The sequence below is a fragment of the Balaenoptera musculus genome, chromosome 17 (genome assembly GCF_009873245.2).
Source record: "Balaenoptera musculus isolate JJ_BM4_2016_0621 chromosome 17, mBalMus1.pri.v3, whole genome shotgun sequence".
In the NCBI taxonomy this organism is placed as follows: Eukaryota; Metazoa; Chordata; class Mammalia; order Artiodactyla; family Balaenopteridae; genus Balaenoptera; species Balaenoptera musculus.
In genome coordinates this window covers 28108623-28123537 of record NC_045801.1, presented here as the reverse complement: position 1 = coordinate 28123537, position 14915 = coordinate 28108623, and the positions used below count along the sequence as shown (strand labels likewise).

Here is a 14915-nt window from a genome sequence, read left to right as displayed (position 1 = left end):
ATTCTATCAGAATAATTCTAACTAAGAAGGCATCCATGATAAAGTAGGGCCAATGCAGACAAGATGGTGAGTGAACATTCAAATGCCTTAAAGTTGTGCTATTTGTAAACTCTCTTCATTTCTCATTTAATAATGGTAATGATCATTTATTGAGCACATACTGTAGACTAGGCAAATACTGTAACTAGAAACACAACTTCTTACCAGATGTGGACTCTGATCTTTGCAAAGATACAGGATGTGCATGTTTACTTCTTAGTGCTGTGCAGTATTTACTCTATGCATATACCGGCATATCTCATTTTATTGCGCTTTGCTTTATTGCACTTTGCAGACATTGTGTTTTTTTACAAACTGAAGGCATATGGTAACCCTGAGTTGTCAGATGATGATTTGCATTTGATAGCATAAAGTATTTTTAAATTAAGATAAGTATATTTTCTAGACATAATGCTATTGCACATTTACTAGACTACAGTATAGTGTAAATATAACTTATATACTCCGGGAAACCAAAAAATTCATGTGACTCACTTTATCACAATATTCACCTTATTGCATTGCAGTGGTCTGGAACCAACCCACAATATCTCTAAGGTAGGCCTGTACTCTGTTATATACTTAACATACTTAACTTACTTATACATACTTGTAAGTATACTTAACATACTTAACTTAATATACTTATATATTTTACGATTCTCACAGCAACCTGAGAAAGATAAGTATTAATTGTTCCTCCATATTATAAAAAAAGAGAAAACATTTCCTTACGTTTACAAAAGAAACTCTCCTGCCCACTGACTCCCCCTCCCCTCACTGCTCGGCAGGTGACCTGGTCCACCCTATTCAATGTCTAAATACAAGGTGAGGTACCTTCCTCCTTATATTAAAGTTGTTCCAAAGCCTCTTATTACAGAGCTCTCTCTTATAATTACCTTCTTTGAACAAAAAGTGTCATCTGAAAAAGATACATCAGTCTGAATTGACCTCAATCGGTGCTAGTTTGGGCTGCCTTCAGAGATCAACTGATGGGATCGTTTAAAATGAAGAAGGCCAAGAAATTCAAAACCAGATTTTGTAATTATTCCTGTCATATGACTCCTCCAACCTTTTAAAGATCAATTTAAATAGCACTAGTCAATGGTTAAGTTGTAGAGACTGAAAAACATATTCTTTGCTAACTGAACTCAGTTGTATTCAGTTACATTAACTGAATAGCTTTGGGTAGTGACGGATACTTACATTGTTGCATCTACAGGAAAACAGACAAGCCAGCTGTCCCGTGCTATCCATGGATGCTGTGACAGCCTGCTCACTGCCCTCCAATGTTCACCTCATTCTCCCCTTCTTCCATAATAATAGGTGCCCAGGTGACTAAGATGTCCTCGGATATAATTGGAAATGACATGTGTCACTTCTGTGCCCTGACCTTAAAATGACTGGGTGAGTGTCCCCCGGTCCCTCTCCCCCTTCCTTCTGCCTGGTATAGGACAGCTGACCTGACACAGCTGCCTGCCAGCCTCGGTCACCCAAACACTTATGTACTGTTTTATGAGACAGATCAACTTCTGTCTAATTTTAACCTCTGGATTTGGGGCCTTCTTTTTTTTTTTTTTTTTTTTTTTGAAGTTTTTTGTTTTTTTTTTTAAACCCCACATTTATTTATTTTTGGCTGTGTTGGGTCTCCGTTTCTGTGCAAGGGCTTTCTCTAGTTGTGGCAAGCGGGGGCCACTCTTCATCGCGGTGCGCGGGCCTCTCACTATCGCGGCCTCTCTTCTTGCGGAGCACAGGCTCCAGACACGCAGGCTCAGTAGTTGTGGCTCACGGGCCTAGTTGCTCCGCGGCATGTGGGATCTTCCCAGACCAGGGCTCGAACCCGTGTTCCCTGCATTAGCAGGCAGATTCTCAACCACTGCGCCACCAGGGAAGCCCGGGGCCTTCTTTTTACATTAACTTAACTCATACCCTCACAGTACTTGCAGGCTTGAAAACAATACTCAATAAAAGCACCAGACATGACTTCGAAACTGCTTTCTATTAAACAAATTGGGCAGAAGTGAAGATAATTTGCTCTGGAAAAGACGGCTGAGTTGAAAGGTAGCTCGAACAATGAACGAGACAATACATTTTTTATATTAACTATGAATAACAGATCAATGTTACTAAATTAATAAGAGTATAAATTGGTATGTTTAACTAAAAAAATAAATTTAAAAAACCTATCGGATATTGACTATGTCATCCATCTCTAAAGGTTTACTCGAGTTCGCAAATAAAATAAAACATTTTTAATCTCATAAGGAAAATGCAGGGCCTTATATTCTGTCATATAACTGTTTCCCTACACTTTGCTATCTTCACTGCCTTCTCATTAATGTACCTGCTTCCAGTTTCATCTCTTGATAATCCAAGTTCCACGGAGCAGCCAAAAGGATCTTGAACATATACATTAAACCATCTCTCTTAAAACCGGCCAGAGGTTCCCATTGCTCTAACGACACAGACCTCACCTGCGACAACTCTTCTCCCTTCCTAGGTCACTGCTCTGCCCACTGTCCCCCAAACCCTCCCTAAATGTGAAGGAATATGACTAAGTTCTCAGCTCAACTGTCATCTCCCCAGACACTCCCTGCCCCATGCCCATGACTGTCTATAGCAATACCTTGTTTTACTTGTCACTATCTGAACTTATCTTGTTTGTCTGTTTGTGTGTGTGTCAGCCATCTCCCCATGTTAAAGGCAGCCTCCAAGAGAACAGGCATCTTTTCTGTTTTTTCCACTCCTCTATCCCGAATGCCTGGAACAGTGGTGTCAGCACAGAGTAAATGCTTGATAAACACTTGCTGAGTGAATGAAGGAAAGCTGGTCAATCAATGTACAGCCAGGATTCAAACTGAGGTTTAGCAGAAACCTTACACATGGTGACGTGAGGGTTGCCATCCTTCAGGCTCCTACGCAGCGATCACCTTCCTGCAATGCCACATTCTAGTCCCTGCATCTTGGAATGTAAGCCCATTGCAGCCAGCTTCCTGAAGCTTACCTCACTTAACCATGGGCTGCATTCACGTAACTTGCTGCTGTCCCTTGGCTGCTCTCAGATACAGGTTCAGGTGGTAGAAGATCTTAATTCATTGAATTACCCAAATGAACTTACATGACTTAACACGTAACTTTTGTCAGTAACCTTACAGTCTACCCAAATGCCACACAGCAAATTATACAGGCGAAGAAGACAGAGAGGTCAGAGTACTTATCGCTCTGCCTCCTTTCTTGTCAGGTGCTTTGTTCCTCTACCAAAGTACACGGTTCCCTCACGTGTAGCCTGGGAATTCCCTCCCTCTGGGTCTTGGGTATCTCGACCTTCCTCTGGCCTCTGGTCCTTCAGGATGGGGGAAGGGCTCCAACCATTGCCATCGCCATACTTGTTGGATTTCCTTAATCAGGCCCATTCCTGTGTATGCAGTCTCTTCAATAAACTCTTCTCAATTAGGACAAAAAAAAAAAAAAAAAAAAAGGAAAAGCCCAACCTAAAGCATGTATCTGCATGATTTATAACTCTTAGTTTATAGGTTTGTGTGTAAAAGAAGTTTCCAGGTTTATTTCTCTTATGCTGGTAGTTGATAAATATCTTTAATGGTGGGTGTGTGGTCTGCTGGAGTGTCTGCTACGTATGAGAGACCCATAGTGCTTCGTTCTCAACACATTAGAGCACTTAGCATCTGGCAGGCTCTCACATCGGTAGCTAGAACACTGTACATGCAATAAATCCTAGTAGACCTGGGATCTGGATGGCAGGGCCTCTGGGAAGAAGATTATAATTCACTAATTCTTAGGGAAAAACCATTAGCAGACCATTTGGCACCATTACATTGATTGGTTGCCTCATCAAAAGCACAGATGGGAGAAAGGCATGAGAGTAAATATGTAAGTAATCCTGCCATAAAGATAAATACTCAGGTCTCCTCATCACACTTAAGCTTCTGGTCTCTGCTGGGGGGAAGGGATAGACTATACAACAGTTCACCATAAAACATTCTCTGCTGTATCCTGGGGGAATGTTGTTTCTCTCAGAGTGAAAGAAAGTTTCAGAGATCGATTTCGGTATCAATGCAAAAGCTCTTGTTTAAGTTGACAAAGTCTAATGATCTTTGTTTGCCAAAGTATTAACGACATGCAGGGCAGCACATAAAACATTGTGACAAGTACAGAAAGGGCTAGTTCATGATTAAGTAGAAAATCCTGAAGACCTTAACATTTCTTTGATGTTGACATCCTCAGGGTTTATTTTACTGATCTGCATCCAAACAGCCTCCTGTGTTTAACTTTCTGTATTTCATTGAAGTTACACTGAGGTTCATTGATTCCGTTATCAGCAACAGCCAGCATGATCTATATATGGACTGTATCAGCTAATCTATAGGGCTCTACAGATATTTTTAAAAAATCCCTGTCTTATATCAATACATCTTTCTCAATTGTCACACTCTCCTATTAATTAGGAATAATTAAAATTATTCCTTTGAAGTCAGACCTTAGACGCAGTGCAGTAGTTAAGAGTTAGAAGCAAGACTACCGTGTTTAAAATCCATTTACAAACTGTGTGACCTTGCATGAATTAACCTCTCTATGCCACAGTTTCTCCATCTGTAAAATAGGGGATAATGATATCACTTTCTCACACTGATATTAGGATTAAATGAGTAAAGTCCTTGGAATTTTGCCTGGGACAGTCAGGGCTCAATAAATATTAGCTAAAACAATTTTTAATCAAACTTCAGAGTCATGCAATCCCACAATTACATTTAATATATTCTTCCAGATATCTTCAGTATCTGAAATAGACTTAAGCCTTTATTTGAGGCTGGGCTTTGCTGCTGGAAGAACTTTGATTGAAACTGTAAGCTATTAGAAAAGTATTGCCCCTTGCCAAAGAATGCAGCACGTTTCCATTTAACCAAAATCTCTTTTAGCACTAAAATTTTAATTTTTCCACTCTATGAAAATATTTCTAAAATGTTCAAGACATTTTCCTGCCCTCATACACATTATTTTCTGCCAACTCCACCATCACACTGACTCAGTCTGTTTCTGGAACGTTAATTATTGCATTAAGTGCTACAAAACATTTAAAGCCTGAAACACTTAGAAGGTCAGTATGCTTTTCAGTGGTCTTTTGTCTGCTTTTTCATATTTTCCCATCTCTTTCTTCATTGTCAAGCCATCAGCTGTCAATTAATGCTCTTTTCAGTGCCCTCCTATAGCAAACACTCCGCCCTGTGTTATGTGAATTGGGAGACATGACCTGCTAGAATTTTGTTTTAAATAAACATATAAGTTCTGTGGGATAGTTTTAAGGGTTTTCCTGTAAACAAAGTGCAAGGAATTTCTGATATTATCTATTTTAAGAGCAACAAATGACCATTCTTAACATTTACTAAGGAATTACTTTGTGCTAGGTCCAATGTTGGGCATTTTACATTCTTTAATCTGTTTAATTGTCACAATAACCCATTTTACAGATGCCGAATACCAAGTTTCCAGAAGATAACAAGTAGCTGAAGAGTGCACAGTTATACAGAGGTGGTATGGAACTGTGAACCTAGTATACTGGGCTCCTGAGTCTGGTGGTTAGAAAGTGTCCCCCCAGCCCTGCCTTCCCCCCACTTTTTTCTGAAGAAACAAACTGGGTAAGCTGTGAGTCTCCTCTTTGTAGCTCAAGTTATTATAAGAATGTATGTCCCACCCGCACCCCATCCTGTAAATTGTCTCTTTTATTTCACAGAACTAACTTTGAAGTGAAAGGGACAATGCTTGTGATAAGCACGGGAACAGCTGCAGGCTATCGGCTGTGTGTGAAAGAGCCTCAATCTACTAAGGGAACCAGTGTTGATTAATCATTAACCCAGTTGGTGCCTTCAGAGTTTTCCAGCAAATGCCTCTGAATGTGGGAAATCATCTTCTTAAAGTAACCCATCCTCTGTTATTGTTGTGAGGTTATTACAGTTCATCTGGCCAGGTCTCTGATTTCAATAGCCTGGGTGGTGTCTGATGACAAGGGAATACTAACTTAGTCTGAATGCTGATGGCAGAGGTGACATCTTTCAAATGCAGATTTCAACATTTCAGTTTCTAAATGTGGGTTTCTTTTCAATTATAGTGACCCTAACTATTTGCTCTTGACCTATCTCCTTAACCGGGAGGTGTTTTTTCTCCCTTTCACATTTTCTACATATTTGTTTAAATTGTGTAATTCTTTCCCTGGCTCTCCCACAAGCCTTGTGTAGGAAGGATTTAGTACTTGCATTTGTAGAACAATGACACTGGGTCTTTTTCTCCTTTGGGTTAAGATGCTCCCCAAGTAGAAAATCAAGCATTAAAGGAGGCCCAGGAATGTCATTTAATGTCCTAGCACAGAAATCCAATTAGGCCCTTCCTTTCTAGGTGAGAAAAATCTCATCAGGAAAACTGACTGTGAACTACATATAGGAAAAGCACCTGGGAGAAGGAATGGTAGCACCGCTGATCCCTCAAAAAGTATTGGAATTAATGTATACACACTACTATATATAAAATAGATAACTAATAAGGACCTACTGTATAACACAGGGAACTCTACTCAATAATTTGTAATGACTTATATGGGAAAAGAATCTAAAAAAGAGTGCATATATGTGTATGTATAACTGATTCACTTTGCTGTACAGCGGAAACTAACACAACATTGTAAATCAACTATACTCCAGTAAAAATTAATTATTAAAAAAAAAAGTTCCCAATCAGAATGCCTTCATTCCCTTCCTTTTAATCTGTACTGCAGCCCAGATTTATTGTAGTTTTCTGCCTTAAATGATAAGGTCTCTACGAGCAGGGATGATGTTGAGGTCATCTTTGCTTATCTTCCCCATGCTCCTCCCACACTACACATGATTCCTCGTACACTCCGTTCTCAAAGAAGTATTTACTCAACACCTACCTGATGACAGACATTGTATTACACTCTGGAGATTCAGTCTTAAATGTGTGCTGAGTTGACATGAAAAAGGCAAAGTCATTATTCAACTGAACTGCAGGGATGTTTTCTTTCGCTCTTTGGTGGTAATTTTTAATTAAATCTGCATAGGCATTAAGTGATAGAAGCCAAAATGACAGAAGGCTCACTGCCTCCAAGAAGTTCCAACACGAGTCCTGCCTGGAGGAAGGCAGGGCTTTCATGCTGGGCGCATGCCACAGTACCCTGCTGGAGAGGGCTGGCGTGCTCAGCTCACCTTTCACAGCCCTTCCTGGCATCCTGTGACACAGTTCTCTTCTCCTTCTGCATTAGATACTCAGTAAATATTATTAGCTCCTTATCTGAATGACCAAAGGGGCATTTCAATAACTCCTTTCTGAGATGAACAGCAGTTTCCAGAATCTAGAACAACGGACCTAAAATAAAATGGGCCCAGGTTAACGTTAAAGGGCCCTTGAGCATCTGTACAAGAGACACTAATTGCTTGCTATTTTAATAAACTGGTATTGGTTCTAATGAGTCGATTTATTTTAAAAAAGTAGAGCGCACATCAAGAGCGGAAGATGAGTTTACGCTGAGGGGAGATGGTCACCTGGGGACTGAGGAGGTGGAACATTTTAACCGGAGAGCGGTATCTTCTTGTGGTTTAACGGATTATGTCTCTGCATTTTATAAATTTTGGAGTCACCCAGGGGCCTCGGTTCCAGGATTTCCTCTCTTCCTATTTATGAGAATGACAGATTTATTCTGCTGAAAGTTCAGAGAACTATAGGTCACGGTGCAGATTGTTCTAAATACAAAGAGCTTACTGTCCAGAATTGGGGCCCAGTCAAAAGCTCGAGCAATGGTTTTTAGTGATGACATTAGGAATTTCAGGCAACTAAGAAATAACCTTTAGGGACCCCTGTGACCTTGATAAAATGCAAATAAATCAAAAAATCATGAGGTCAGCACTTCGCAGGTGATATGTTTGCCTCTGAGCAATTAAATCAGAAGCAGTTGACAAAGGCGCTGTTTCAGGCTCTGCCTCTGGGCAAGGGTCATTAAACTAGGAGTCATAAATCCTAATAAAGGAGACCCATGAAACCTCAGAAATAGTAGGTGATATTTTGTGCGTGTTTTTCTGGAGTATGGGTCTGTGGCCTTCACTATTCTCAAATGATCCATTATCAAAACAGCATGAAGAACAACTCTTGTTTTCTTTCCTCCCTTCTTCCCTCCCTCCCCCCTCCTTTTTATTCTTTTTGTCTGCATTTTCTTCATGAAAGCATAAGGCTTAAACATTCTCGGCAAGACAAGTAGCTGATCTTTAGCAAGTGAGTATCTTCTGTAGGAACCAGACTTGCTCAGGGTGGATTCTGTACATACACATAGGGTTTTAAATCTTTCGTTAAGATATGATTATTCTTATTATGATTATTGAAACAAGGAAGGGCAAGGATAATCTTAACTGCCATTTAAACTTAGGTTGTTCTTGCTGCACCACACTTTTCTCTTTTTTCACTGTTTCATTGTATTGTCACCACTGTAAAATGTTTTTGGAATGGGGCCAGGGGGTGGAGGGTTGGTGAATAACAAAAATGAAATAATTTCAGGTTGCATTCAAGTCCTACAATACCTTCACAATAAAAATCTACTTTTTCTTCACAATCCATGAAGCGGACATTCTTTCCTGCAGCATTTCATATTCTCAATCCCATAGCCTACCTTTGCTGTTGAGGTCAACCAATGTTGATTGTGCCCTCGATACACACCGGACCCTGTGTGCTAGGAATACAAAAAGAGGGTGACAGGGCTTCTGCTCTTAAACTCACATCCTGTATGCTACAGAAGCAGACTCCATTGGTGACTGCTCCCAGGTTAAAAGAAAACTGAGAACATTTCTCAAAGGAAGACATACCAATAGCCAATAAGCACATGAAAAGATGCTCATCATCTTTAGCCACCAGGGAAATGTAAATCAAAAGCACAATGAAATACCACTTCACACTCACTAGAGTGGGTATAATCAAAAAAGATAGACAATAACAACTGTTGGTAAGGATGTGGAGAAATTGAAACCCTTATACATTGCTGCTGGTTTGTAAAGTGGTGCAGCCAATTGGGAATACAGTTTGGCAATTCCTCAAAGGGTTAAACATAGAGTTGTCATATGATTCAGCAATTTCATTCCTAGGTATATACCCAAGAGAACTGAAAGCATGCACAAAAACCTGTATATGGATGTTCATGGCACCATTATTCATGACAGCCCCAAAGTGGAAACAATCCAAATGTCCATCAACTGTGAATGGATAAGCAAAATGTGGTCTGTCACCACACTAAGGCAAGATGTTAATAATGGGGGAAACCGGAAGTAGTGGTAGTGGGGGGGGGGCGGATATAAGAACTCTGTTACTGTCTGCTCAAGTTTTCTGTAAACCCAAAATTGCTCAAAAAAAAGTCTATTTTAAAATGTGGTATATCCATACAATAGAATATTATTGAGCCATAAAAAGAATGAAGTACTAATACGTGAACCTTGAAAACATTATGCTAAGTGAAAGAAGCTGAACACAAAAGGCCACATATTGTATGATTCCTTTACACGAGATGTCCAGAACAGGCAAATCAGACAGAGGGTAGGTTGGTGGTTGCCAAGGGCTGGAAGAAAGGAAAAGAGGACGGTGACTGCCCATGGGTATGAGGTTTCTTTTGGGGGAGAAAAAAATGTCCTGAAATTGGACAGTGGTGATGTTTGTATGATCTTTTGAATATACTAAATACCACTGAAAGGTACACTTTAAGAGGGTGAATTTTATGGTATATGAATTATTTCTTAATTTAAAAAAAGGAGAACTGAGCTGGGGGTGGGAGGAAGGCAGTTCTGGTTCTTGAGTACACAAGGTAATGGTTTATTTCTTGGCTATAATTACAGGACACTCTTTAATTCATTGTCTCTGTCTTAAATATTGGGGGTACCCAACACCTTTTTCACAATGTCCATCTTTCTCTTTTATATGCTGTCTTCTCCATTGTGTATCATTCTCTTTCTTTTTTATATTTTTCTGAAGCAAAGGACTGTTAACAAATTCATCATGACAAACATTTACCAGGAACTATTAGGAAACAGGGGATTTCTTCTTCACACAGTTTAAGTTTTGCTCTCAGACTAAACAACATTCTCTTTGGTTGACCAAAAGCAAGACGAAGAATAATCCATTAAGATATGCTATGCATGTCAATTATTCAGGAAGAACAAAAGCAGAGAGAGATGGAAGAGGACACAGGACCTTCCAATGGAAGCGTACACAGGACCAAGCTTTGGCTCCATTGAAATAAAGCCGTCTATAGCTCCTTGCACAATAATGATATCACCAAACAAAAATTAGAAGACAAATGTAAGGAATGGGGCTCATGCAAGCCATTAATCTGTCTTTTCAGGCTCATTAATATGTATAGTACAACTGGTGATACTGAAGAAAATAATGCAATATAGGGGTTGTCTCTCAATGCCAATACTCAGGTCCTTTTATTTTCAAGTTATAACTTTCATTTCACTAAAACTATATTTGTTCATATACTGTATATATTTCTGAGATGGAAAATATTTATTTATATATTGCAAATTCTGAGAACTGACCTTTTCTGAGGTTCATGGCATCTCATTCACTGTAATAATAATCTCCACTTCATCTCATAGCTTTTACTATTTTGTAATTATTGAACATTCTATGTATATACATATTGAATATATAGCATCATATTCATATTTAAATCTTTAAAAGCAAATAAAATAACTAGGTCAGCAAGTATGCCCAGCCCTACAGATGTGCATCAAGATAACCTGTTCTTTTCACAATTTGTGCACACTTTAAATGGTACCAAGTAATTTCCCAGTATAATTTATGCTAGACTTAATTATATAGTTTAAATGTCTGTTAGACCATTCAGTTAACATTTCTTCAAATTTCCTCCCTTTTTTACATGTCTTTATAACGGACACATATGTCACTATGCATTCTCAATTATTAAAAACTAGTACAGAAAATATTCCACTCTATGCTCTACCTCCTTTACTAAAAAAAAAAAAAAAAAAAAAAAAAGATGTTTCTGGGTGCTAGGTACAGCATTAGTGTTCCCTACCGTGATATCCAGGTGTTTCATTTCAAATTTCATCTGAAATCCCTCTAGTCATATTGCTCCAGTAAGAACATGAAGAGTTTACGTACACTCACCTGGCTTTACAAGGCCTGACTTTGGTTCCTTCTTATGTCGAGCTGACTGGATGCTTCCCTCACCAACCATTCCAACTGTGCATTTCTTTCTGGTAAAGTCTTCATCACTTCCAGGGCAAAAGCCAACAGGGCTGCTGCCAGCATCCGAGGGCGTTTTCACGGGAGATACTGACTGACTACTAGGACAGCCTGTGTCATCTGGAAGACAAGAATCGATGAGTGTTTAATCAGGAGGGAGGAGATCAATGATGGCAAAGGGAGGGCAGGCATGCCCTCCCCCCAGCTCAGAGCGCCATGCCCATGCGCGCTCACACACACGTACTCTGCTCAAGAGGCCCGGGTTGACTCCTGTGGGTGACTTGCCTTTTATTTTCCATATTCTGGCCAATCATGTTAACAAAGGAAATAACAGCTATTATAAAACATTTTAAGGCAAAACCTGACAAGATTTTGCATCACAAATATTTCTGTAACACTCTTATTGTCAAAACCTAAATTAGTTTGTTTTGACACTTGAGGTAGTATACTTTTGGGTCATAATCGTCCATAAATTTTTGATGGGGTAGGTAATAAAACATTTGCCAGAGCAATTCAGGATTATTAATATAAAGTCTTCGGGGTTGTCGGTGTTAGGAAAAAGTTACTTGAATATTATTGACCACACCCAGTTTTTGATTACTGGGCCTATCAAGTGGTTAACAGAGTTTGATAGAGGTGAGAGCTGGCTTTAGGAGTTCAAGGAAGCAGAAGGCAGTGATCCTGTTTTATTATCAAATGCACTCAACCAAAAACACATCAGTCAGATATCTTGCTGCCTGGGGTAAATGGGTAAAATAAAAATGATATTCAAATTAAAAATATTCCCTTAACTTTCAAGTTATATATTACTACCATGGTCATTACTATAAGTTAATATGCATGATATGAAGTGACCTGTGTAGATGCTTATTAAGCAAACAGGAAAGTCGCATTGCTGACTCCTATAAATGCTTTCCATATCTATTAAATATTTATAATGGTTGGTTAATTCATTTATATTGTGGTGAGAACTGTATGGGAATTTAAAGCCAATCAACATTACTTAACAGTATGTCTACTCAAACTAATCAATTAGTGGTAAATCTTCACTGCTAAATAATTCTTTATTATATGGAAATATTTTGATGTCAGAGTTACTTTAGTAACTAAGTGGGCAAAAAATGAATAAGGACATTTAGTACTAATAACTTTTAGGACTATTACACTTTTATAAATATTAAAGGAACTAAAATAATTTGCCATCTAGCAAAGGCTATCTTAAAACTTCATAGCTTGAATGAAGACAGAAACAGAAGTAGTTCTGAATAAAATATACTGGTTGCCTGAATTAAGATGACTAGAATCCATCTAAAAAGTAATTGCCTTTGCTTCATTTTTGGCCTTTACTTCAATTTTTATTATGAAATATCTAAGTTCCTAGAACAAAGTGAACTTGGCACTAGTAAAATGAAGTATTTCCCTTGATCTTTTTTGACTTTTGGACATATTAGTCTATATAGGACCTCAATGGTCTGTTTCTGGAAGTAAATGGTTTTTAGCGCACGGTTCATACCTTCTGTCTTTGTTGCTCTTTTAAATGTGCTATGTTCTTCCTGAATTGAAGAAACTTTGGCCCTGAATCACTGTGATGAGAATCCTCTTGGCTGCTACTGCTTCGCTATTGTCCCTGGCTTTCTCCTACATTTGCATGTCCCATGCTTCAATCCAAAGAAATCTGAGCTCCTTTCAATCCAAAGAAATCTGAGTGCAAAGTTGCTAATTACTCAGACAGATTCCAGCACTTTTACAAGGTTCAACAGGTCTGCACATGGCCTTGGGAGAGCCTGGTTCCTGATTCCTATCCCAAAGCAGAGAAGCTCAAATGATAGAGGTCTAATCATCCAAAATTACCTATTGTCTTTAAAAAGTATTTCCCTATGAGTCAGTTCCATAAATTACTTCTTTTAAAAGAGAGATGGCCCAAATTAACAAAAATCCATGCTTCAGATTCTCTACCCTAAAAGGTAATTTTTCTTGAGAACTCTCAGACTCAAAGGGACAAAATTAAACAATTTCCAGTATTGAGAAACACTGTTGAAATTGTAATTTAAGTAAACAGAAAACGAATGTGTTTTGTTTGGTTCTACTATCATTTTGCCAGAGTTAAATAAGAAGGAATGTGGATATGCCATGTTTTCAGTACTAGTCATTTCAAGGATTAAGTACTAGGGTCTGATTAAAAATTGGGGACTGAAGTTATTCAGGATGGTGGCAGTTTAGGGAAGGCAGTAGCAATTTTTCACCTGGCATGTATGCCTCACCTGTCATCAATATTTACAGCCAATAACTCCAGGGGCAAGGATTGAGAAGATGAATACCTAAATAAATCTTTAACTTCAGGTACCTCGTACAGCATTTGAATCATTACCTAGTAAACAACTGTTCATTTATCACCTCTTAACTGTCTGGTATTGCACTTCACATTGAGGGGGAAACGAGAGGGATATGAGACATCGTCTTTCATTAAACAAATATGTATCAAGTCCTGGCACTGAACCAGCCACAGGCACTGTACCCAGCCCCCATACTGATGGAGCTTATAAGTAAGTAAAAGGGGTTGGTAAATATCACTTCCAGCGCATAGTTCCTGTAAACTGCTAAATCTGTTAAGGCAAATCCATACCCAAGAGAAACTGAGTTATCAGAGAAGCTTGGGGCATTTGCCTGTTTTGTCTAATGGGACCAACACTAACAAAGGAATCTGGTTTTGGAAAGGGCAGGGCCATTAATTTTCCTACTACAGAGACCACACTTTAAGTTATGCAAACTAAGCCCCGAGCAAAAGCAACAGAGCTTCAGTACCAGAGAGTCATCTGGTCACCTGTGGCACCTGAGGTATTTTCCTCTGTGCAGCACTGAAGAAGTGGTTATTTTTTCAACAAGTCTTGTTTAGGGCCCCTTCCCTCCTCCCCCTCCCCTTCCCTCCTCTTCCTCTTCCTCCTCCTTTTTAACTTCATGACCAGAGCTGGAAGCAGACCACCAGTCCAGATGAAGATAATATTCCTTTCCAAAATGCAATGCAAAATATTCTTAGTTCACATTTACTCCAAGATTCTAAGAATAGGGAGCCAAGTTGATGTTCTTTGCTTGTTCATGTCTCATCTTACTATGTGCCAAACTACATGCGGATCCAGCACATATTAAAGAGATTTATTTATTAAACCTGCTTCAGTTAAACACTTTGTGTGTGCCTTCTGTTCCTTGCTGCTACCTTGACTGTTGAATTTGTCTTGTAGAATTATAGCTTTTATCAGTTATGTTAGTATAAAGAAATTATCAATGAGAAAAATTTCTAATATGACACCATGAAGAAACTGTTTCTGGGCAGGAAATGGCAGAAATCCTGAATGATTTACCCAGAAAAGTGTGGGTTGTTTCAGATTTCCAGAATGGAGAAAAGTAAGAACATTTCAGCCTGGTTTTAGCATAAGGGAAGCTTTCCTCCAAGGCTTTAGGAAGAGAGTGTAGGGGACTGTCAGTTCTACTGGAGAGAAATGAGTTTTTCTTTTAAAACACACTTAAACACACACCCACACCAGCTCTTACATAGTTGAGTTTTTACATTTCTTTCTCTACTATTCATGGTAAGTATAACTTCATTAAAAAAA

The 14915-nt window shown here is 38.9% G+C and overlaps 1 protein-coding gene across 9 annotated transcripts in view; it reads right to left on the bottom strand.

The window, feature by feature from the left end:
- Positions 1-14915, bottom strand: part of SYBU (syntabulin) — a 109606-nt gene that overhangs the window by 38415 nt on the left and 56276 nt on the right. For 5 of the 9 annotated variants that reach the window (XM_036830803.1, XM_036830805.1, XM_036830802.1 and 2 more), the window contains 2 exons: positions 11230-11427; positions 8720-8779 (listed from right to left, as the gene is read on the bottom strand). In XM_036830803.1, the coding sequence (XP_036686698.1) occupies positions 8720-8779; positions 11230-11427 (258 nt within the window). Of the gene's footprint in view, positions 1-1245; positions 1394-8719; positions 8780-11229; positions 11428-14915 lie in introns of those variants that run through there. The other 4 variants (XM_036830799.1, XM_036830801.1, XM_036830798.1 and 1 more) reach the window with 2 other exon arrangements.